Below are 9501 nucleotides of genomic sequence, written 5' to 3' on the forward strand. Positions count from 1 at the left end.
GTTATGTGACGGGTACATATAGCTGGTCTACAAGCTCAGTTAATATATTAAAGATATTGAATCTACCTCTACTCACCTGGTTCTGAATCTAAATAGTAAATACCCTTACCAGTATCCCAATATCTGTATACTTACCAATTATTATAACCAACAACATAGCCAACACAGATATTGGTCAGTTTAATTCAAAGGAAACTAAAATCTATAGACTTGATGTCTTTACGATATATTTCCACTAGATGGAACCACTGACCTTGGATCCCATTTAGAGAACATGCAGTGGAACACTTTTTATAAGCAAGCATGCTTTAGCTTCTATTGAAAACTTTGAATGTCATTAATGACCATTCCACAAACAATCCTCAACAATACAATACCTCAACATCCTAAACAATTTACCACAGAATTAAATTATGTATATTTCACTAGGAAAGACCAAGCATCAGACATAGGAACCCTTTAAGATGGTTTATTGAATGAAGGAGTAGGGTACTTGTGGTCACAAATGCAGAGGCTTGAAGTATGCATGCGGGGTATGGTCGTCTATGGTGCGCCGCATGCGCAGCATGGAGTGCGCAGCATAAACGGCCATGTCATGGAATACATGGTGAAGCAGCATGGTCGTCTATAGATGCGCCGCATCTATAGACAAGGCTTAAATACATGGTGGAGCCAGCGTGGTCGCCCATGGACGCGTCGCATGCGAAGCACGGGACGCGAGGCATGGACGGCCAGGGCATGGAATACGTGGTGAAGCAGCATGGTCGTCTATGGATGCGCCGCATGCGCAGCATGGAGTGCGCATCATAAACGGCCAAGGCTTAGAATACATGGTGGGACCAGAGGTTCGAGGGGGCGGACCCAGATACTTTGGCTTAGGGGTCGAGGCGTGAGCCTGAGTGGTATAGTAGAACCCCCTCTGGAACCTGCAGATTAAGGAGAAAGGGAGGGAGGGTGGGTTACAAGAAACTGGCACAAAGCATTTTTGACACTTGAGTTTAAGTACCCACAGTTATGGGCGAGGTAGGAGTGGCCAGGTTAGTTGGAGGTGGGTGAGTGGTTTGCATGGTTGGCAAGGGTGGAGTTTGGTTGGCAAGGGTGGAGATGGCAGGCAGGTGGGTTGTCTTCTGCTTGGCCAAACCTCCCGAACCTTGGTTGTTCCAACTCCATTTCGTACAGCATTCGGTGTAGAGGGGGGGGGAGGAGTGGCCCAGCTTGGGGGACTCAATGCATTTTGCTTCTATGTGCAGTAGCAACTAGCAAAGAAAGCCTTTTTCTTGATTTGTCTTCATTCTAGATCTTTTATAAGACTATAATGTATGGATGGTTAAAGGACCACTACACCCATTTTCAACCTATCTTCATATAATTGGTCCGACTCCTCACTAATGCTCACACGGTACCATTTTCCTCTAGTCCCTCATGTGTCAATCACACAATGTGTTCATGATTTGCGGCATTTGCCTTTCAACGAAACGGCAACCCGTTTCGTTGAATGGCTCTAGGGAGACTGTGTACCAATTTGTGTGATGTTTGGACAAAATCTGTAGGTGTAGTCCAAAAAAATGTTTTGCAGAAAGCGGCCTCCTGGAGGCGCTATAAGAGCCAATGTGAAAACCTTGGGGCAGAGGATCAGCTGTGGCATTCAGGGAGTGTGTGTGCAGAGTATGGCTGCAATCAAACGGTGCCAGAGATTAGCTGTCCACAGACGGACACACACGGACGGATGGACGGAGTGCAAAACATACTCTCTCCCCATGCCTTCGACCTGGTGGAGATAATAAAGATCTATCTATCGATTGGGGTAATATGTCCCTGCGACATACTCACTATAGTGTCATGTTCAAGGGGTGTAGGCTACTTGTACTTGCATCATGCAAAAGGGGCAGCTCCTCCTGACCTAACAGCCATATAGGTCACAGGCCATATATGAACCATTTGTTCCCAAGACTGCCTATGGTCTATAGTGCCTATACATTACTCACTAATGTTGAAGTTATGCTCGTTTTTTTAGCATGCAACGCTGTCACGCAACAAACTACAAATCAGACATCAAACTGTTTTGTCACGAATCGTTGGACTGAACCTGAACCTTTAGAAATGCTACTATAATTCATATTCATAGAATATAGAACCCAGCTCTTTATGGTCTATTGTTAATCCAGCCACATCAAACCATTATTATTTCAAAATGTCACAGTCTTTGTGAAGAAGATTCACTTTGCGATTGTGTAGTCTGGATATTGAATTATTCATGCATTTCTGGTGAAAATAAATCTTCAAGTCAATGTGCTAAATAAAGAGTACTATTTGTGTGACAGCAGCGATTTGGAATCTTTGAACTATGCAATCATCACTCTATCTCTATCTACTCTATCTTCAACTCCATCACCATGCTTTAAAATATGTATTATCAATCAAATTCAATGTGTTGAAAATGTATAAGCCGTCAGTTCAAAAGGATGATTGACTGTTCAAATAAACCGAAACCTAAAGACGTCAGTTATGCATAGGATCATTGATTTATTGACCCAGTGCCAGACTCAGAGTTTGTTATAAAATAAAACAAAGAAATGCGACATTGTGTGCCTTTCCCCTGTTGAAGTCTAACAGAATATACATCTAGGTATTGTGCACATTATCTCCTGTAAAATAAGCCCTGAAAGGCTGTAATCTCCTATTCTCCTCGGATTTAGCAAGTCATAGAAAACCCGTTTTTCACACTCGTCTGTCATGCATTAGTATTCATATGTCCTGTGTAGATAAAGGGCTCAAGAGCTCTCTAGGGCCAGAAGGACTTTAAGTGCTTCATTAGAATGTGTTGTCTGATCTACAGATGGTTACGTTGTCTGATTAGTTTGGCCGTAAAGGCTGTAACAACATGGCAACGAGGCTGGCTAGAAGACTTTAAACATATTAAGTAGCCTTGGGAACCAACGCTTCCAAAGGCTACTTAATGTTAAATGTTAATGTCTTACATGTTCTGATGAATTGAAAATGGTGGACCCTATTGTAAACAAGTGTAATAATTATGCTTTATGGTGTAGTCCACAGTTATCAGTTTTTGTATTGAGTTGTGCTTGAAATGTACTGTAATTTTGCAAACTGTTCATAAATACTTCAATCAATCAATCAATTCCTGAGCCATTGGTCCTATAGGTCAGGAGCCTATCTCCTTTTTTTGTAGCTGTGAGGCAGCTTGATGTACAAGTACACCCTCTGTACAGTACATGACGCCAGTGGTGGACAGCAATGAAGTACATACAGTATACTTTGGTACTGTACTTGAGTATCTGTACTTTACAGAGTATTTGGATACTTACAATTTTCACCCACTTCCATTACATTTTTTTAAAGGGAAATGGTACATTACTGTATGAATTTTGACCAGTTAAGCCCTATTTCAAGCTGAGGTCTAGTATGTCGCAGGGACTTACCCCCGATCCAACCCTTGATGCTGAGTGCCAAACAGAGAGGCATTTGGGTACCATTTTTATGCAGCCAGGGATTGAACGTGCTTAGAATACGTTGGGCTTCAGCCTGTTCCTTTTTTTTGGTCACTGTATGAATTTTATCGTGAGAAGCGGTTGGATATCTAGCCTACATGTGGGATGTTCTCTCACTCTTTATGCACACACATTATGGTTTGTTTATGGTTCATTAATAATCATTTGACAGCTCACAATGTATTGCGCTGTTGTGACACGTTGATCTGCTATGTTTGCCGAGTGTTTGCCTATAGTGACAAGCCCAGAAGAAGGGTGAAAAGTGTCAGTGGTGCTCGCCTGCTTGGTAGTTAATATCTGAAGTAGCTGGTGAGGTGTTGAATTGCTGGCTATCTTCTGTGTTGAACAATAATGACAGGGTCTTTATCATGGGAGCCATGAGAGCAGTGGACACCACGGTTGGCTGGAGGCTGGAGCACGAATCGATTTTGAAGTAGGTGGTTCTATGTGGCAATGCATAGCATTGTGGATATAGTCTGTCAGTGTGTGTGTGTGTGTGTGTGTGTGTGTGTGTGTGTGTGTGTGTGTGTGTGTGTGTGTGTGTGTGTGTGTGCGCGCGCGCGTGTGGGTGTGTGAGACAGACACACAGACACACAGACAGACAGACAGACAGTCACAGACAGAGAAAGAGAAAGAAAGCAAGAGTGAGTGAGTGAGTGAGCATGTGTGTGTGTGTGTGTGTGTGTGTGTGTGTGTGTGTGTGTGTGTGTGTGTGTGTGTGTGTGTGTGTGTGTGTGTGTGTGTGTGTGTGTGTGTGTGTGTGTGTGTGTGTGTGTGTGTGAGAGAGAGAGAGAGGTTAGTGGTGGTTAGTGTGATGTTTATAGGAGTGATCATTTCTGTTTCTTAAATCCGGAGGTCTGCAGCTCTTCTTCAAGGAGCTATTTGAGTCCGGCTCTTTGCAGAACATGGATATGGTAAGCTCTTAAATTTCATTTTCTTAAGAGAGTTGTCAGACGTTAAATTATGAGTGCCTCAACTCTAATTTCTTCATTAATGAAGAAATGAATGTCTGTTTTGGTTGTATTCTTTGTGTGGAATCGTATCACTTAAATAAATAAAGAATAATAACCAATGCCATATGAATCCTAACATCCAAACATTCAGCAGAAATAGGCGATCATTCAACAAACATTATAGCTACTGTATATTGTTGTCCACCTATTTTTAAGATGTTTGGTGTAGAGGGAAAAATGGAGGGGACCAAGTGTGGACCCCGACCAACAGAGTAGTGTTTAAGTGGTGTTTCATGAGTGTTTGTTCTATCTATGCAGGAATTAAAAGAAACATCTAATGCTATGTGTGTCACAATCTGGTGGTGTGGTGAGAACCCAAATGCAGGACAGCGAGGCAAAATAGTGTTCAATTGATTGGGAATTTAATACTAGTGGACAGGTGAACACAAAACCTTACAAATAAATGATGCAACACAAACAATGATCCAACAAGAACTGACTGGGGAACAACACTAATATACACAGGAGGGTTGATTACACATGGAAAACAGCTGGGAGGACAAGAATATAGAACCAAAACAACTAGAACTAGAAATAAAACACCTAGAAAGACTAATGTCTGTGACTGTAATAATGTCCTTACATTTCCCTGAGTGAGAAGGATTGTGTTAATATCTGCTTTAAAGATGGGGTGTCATCGTTTTGTACTTTTTCTGTTTTGTATGTGTCTATGGAGTCAACATTACTCTAGCCTCAAAGAGAAAAGAAAAGCCTGGGAGAGACCTCCTGGAAATGGGGTGCGTAGCGTTAGTACGACATCCCAATATTACATCATAAACCTAACCTAACCCTAACCGCAGGCGGAAGCCTCGGGTGAGTCTTAACCGGCCACGTATGTCGGGGTGCTGTTAGGACATTGGACCAAATGCACCCTAGGTGCAATAGAACACAGTTTGTCAGGAAGTAACAGTGTGAACACAGTATATTTTGTCTCATTTCTTTATAGGCTTTTTGCTTCATGGCCCTGATGATTAACTGAAGTTGATGGACACCATGGACACGAACACCACTATCGCTCACAACATAAACTCCAGTCACGTCCTGAACTTGACTGAAATGCCGCTGAACCCAGTGGAAGAGCAGGTGATAACGATCGTTTTGACGATGCTCATCTGCGGGGTGGGAATAGCCGGAAACGTCATGGTGGTCTTAGTCGTGCTGCGGACCAAGCACATGGTGACCCCAACAAACTGCTATCTGGTGAGCCTGGCCATTGCCGACCTCATTGTGCTTCTCGTCGCCGGTTTACCCAACATCTCTAACGTGTTGGCCTTCTGGGTGTACGGTTACACCGGCTGTGTTTGCATCACCTACCTGCAGTACCTGGGCATCAACGTGTCATCCTGTTCCATCACGGCCTTCACCGTCGAGCGCTACATCGCTATTTGCCACTCCATAAAGGCTCAGTTCATATGCACGGTCTCCCGGGCCAAGAGGATCATCGCTGGCGTGTGGGTCTTCACGTCGCTCTACTGCATCATGTGGTTCTTCTTGGTGGACACGGAGGAGAGGGTCTACACCAACGGCGTGGTGGTCACCTGCGGCTACCGGGTCTCACGGAACCTCTACATGCCCATCTATTTCCTGGACTTCACCCTGTTCTACGTGGTTCCTCTCGCCGTGGCCGTCGTGCTGTACGGACTCATCGCCAGGATTCTGTTTGTGAGCCCGCTGGGTTCGCATCTCAGCGAGAGAGGCTCCGTGCACCAGGGGCCCGGGGCCAACAGAGGAGAGAGAGGCTCCGTGCACCAGGGGCCCGGGGCCAACAGAGGAGAGAGAGGCTCCGTGCACCAGGGGCCCGGGGCCAACAGAGGAGAGAGAGGCTCCGTGCACCAGGGGCCCGGGGCCAGCAGAGGAGAGAGAGGCTCCGTGCACCAGGGGCCCGGGGCCAGCAGAGGAGAGAGAGGCTCCGTGCACCAGGGGCCCGGGGCCAACAGAGGGGCACTCTCGTCAAGGAAACAGGTACCCACCTGAGAGACAAACCCACGTCACAGCCCAAAAGGAATAGAAAATAAAGTGACTTCCTGAGAAAGTTGGTCATAAAATAAGTTCAGGACGTTTTCTGGCCTTTATATAAATAGTCAGTGTAGGAGTCGGGGTGTGACATGTCACTCCCAGACTCTGTCTCTCTATATGACTATAAATAAATGCCAGAGAAGGGTCCACCCAGGGACCCACGGGAATCCAACCGGTGTCACAGAGCCTACCGTATGGTACAGTACAGGCCTTAACCACAGCTATCGGTGCCCTTTGTATTAATGATTGTCATTAAGTGGCCTATTTCTGGTAACTGGAAAATTGAAACATTTGTTATAGTATCAAGATTTCTCCTAATAGATTTCCCACCTTTTCTGCGTATCATCTGTATGCTATTTTTGTTCAACTTGTTTTAACATATCATTTTTTAATGACTCTGCCCAAAGGGCTTGCATACTTATTATCCATCAGGATAATTATTTTATCCCTCCTAATTGTCATCAGACGCTATTTCTCTGTATCTCCTTAATTAAAACCTCCAGGTGACAAAGATGTTGGCCGTGGTGGTGGTTCTGTTCGCCCTGCTGTGGCTGCCGTATCGGACACTGGTGGTGGTCAACTCCCTGATGGACCCGCCTTATCACAACACCTGGCTGGTGCTCTTCTGCCGGATGTGCATCTACATGAACAGCGCCGTCAACCCGGTCATCTACAACCTCATGTCTCAGAAGTTCCGCACCGCCTTTCAAAATCTCTGCAGGTGCAAAGGCCAGGGCGAGAGTGTGAGCAAGTACAACTTACCCATGCATTACAGTGTTATCAAGGACTCGTCACACGAGAGCACTGAGCCGGTCCGGAGGCAGGAGAGCAAGAGATTCAACCTCACGGATGATAGCACAGGCATGGCATTCAATATCACCTGAATACGTCCCGTCTGCCGGCTGGTCCTTTGTTTGAGGTACTGTATAGGACAGTGGTTCTCAAAGTGGGGCCCAGGGAACCCCGGTGGTACTTGAGGGGGTTCCTCGGGGTCCCCAGCAAAATGAGGAAAGGTTTATCCACATTAACCCTATTTTATACTTTAGCTATTAGTTATTTGAACCGATCTGTATGATAGACTAAGTTAATACAATGTACTGTAAATAGTACATCTGCAGTGGATGGAGCTGGTGGAGACAATAATACCCTGAGTCGGGTAGGACACCAATTGATTGACAATGTCAATTAATGATCTCCTCTGCGTCATCAGTTTCTTCCCATAGCCTAGGTGGGAGGTGGAGTTAATTGCATGTTCTCCCCGTGTCGCCTAGGGTTAAGGGTAGGTATACCCGCCAAAAGATATGCGGTAATCCTGTTCTCTATACTGGCCAGCCGGGGTGCATGATGAGGGGAAAGGAACTGGTTGGAATAACGTCCAACGGAGGAAACTCCCCCCTGTCAGTTGAAAAGAAGCGGCTTGGACTATTCATGCGTTGATGGAAGCATGAGGTCAGTCTGTTGCTGCCCCCAGCGTGGCAGAGGGAGTGTAGGATTACTAGAGTCAAGAGTATTATTAGAGTTAATTGTCTAATTTAGACAATTGACAGTGGGTGAAAAAATGGGTTACAAAACTTGTGGGATAAAAATGTTATTAAAAAAAGACAATGTCAATCAAGTTATTTGAAGGTGACGGGTTGGACACTAGATGTACCACTAACCATCTTTGTTGCAGTTTCAACATCATTGCAATGACCTCTCGCCATCGGGAGAGTGAGGCAATGGACATTAATCATTGGTATTGTAAAGTTAGATTTAAGTGCAATGAATGGAACTGAAGCCACTTTTGTCCATAACTTATACCCAATCAAATATATTGTATTTTATTGTAACTAGTCTTATGTGATACCATGTCATAAAAATAAGACTATTTCTGGGAAAGTATGACAGATTAGTTGTAATGACTTGTCATTGTATAGTGTTGTCATTTTCCCACATGAACACTAGCGTCCCTATTCTGGAGTAAACATTTGGAGAAAATCAGTGTGGAAAAATTACTCAAGTTTTTTACTTAAGTAAAAGTAGCCGACCAATACTGCAATATAGAAATACTCTGTTACAAGTAAAAGTCCGGAATTCAAAAAGTACTTGAGTAAAAGTACTTTTTACTATATTATAATACTATATATATATATATAAGTATTGCCATCAAAATGCACTTAAAGTACTAAAAGTAAAAGTACTCATTATGCAGAATGTGCCATTTCAAGTTTGTATAAACACATTTTGAAAATACCAGAGCTGCAAGCTCATGCACATGGTGTGGCAACGTGGCGCTTTGCAAGCTTGTAGATCTGTTATTTAGGGTGAAGTCCCAATCAGTCAATTAAGTATAGCAGTGGTTTTCAAGTTTTCAACCCATGGCCCCGTGGACCACCAGTGGGCCTTGGTCTCCACCTAAATGATGGAGAAGTTGGTAACCAAATGGACCCTTATGGATCTTTAACTCTTGCGTAAAATGAAAATGAACCTCCCCGGGTCCATTTGGTTTCATTTTACGCTCTCAAGAGTTTAATTCATGTTGAACATCTATTACTTAAGAAGTCTCCACAATTAAAGAATGTAGAAGAATTGTTATTTTGATCAACATTTGCCTGTTATCTCTCCTAATGGTACCAACATCAATACAGCATGGAATTGTGGACAAACGTCTTGTCCAACGACAACAACATATTCTAAGTTTTTGGTCTGAGAGGCTAAATGCCATCAAATGGTGGTCCGTGGGCCGTGGCTAAATACCCAATAAATAACTGGGCCTTGGTATGAAAAGGGTTGAAAACCCTGAAGTATAGGGTTTAAGTACGAAATGAAAGCCTGGGTATCGAGGCTAGGGTTTAAGTGGTTCATTGGCTAAGCTTTTCATGTACAATCCATGAAACACTAAGATCATGATAATGTGTCCATAGTTAAAAAATAATAATAATTTAAAAAAAATGATTACAAAAGATAATCTGATATGAGATGTTATG

General features: G+C 43.8%; 1 protein-coding gene across 1 annotated transcript; it reads left to right on the forward strand.

The window, feature by feature from the left end:
• Positions 1-5575: 5575 nt before the first annotated feature.
• Positions 5576-7419, forward strand: LOC308315124 (thyrotropin-releasing hormone receptor; the record flags this gene model as incomplete). Its single annotated transcript, XM_080762960.1, has 2 exons — positions 5576-6304; positions 7039-7419. 2 exons carry the CDS (start codon positions 5576-5578, stop codon positions 7417-7419), a joined length of 1110 nt encoding a protein of 369 aa, XP_080619086.1.
• Between the last annotated feature and the right edge of the window lie 2082 nt (positions 7420-9501).

The sequence above is a fragment of the Protomyctophum bolini genome (assembly GCF_963924005.1).
Source record: "Protomyctophum bolini genome assembly, chromosome: 5".
In the NCBI taxonomy this organism is placed as follows: Eukaryota; Metazoa; Chordata; class Actinopteri; order Myctophiformes; family Myctophidae; genus Protomyctophum; species Protomyctophum bolini.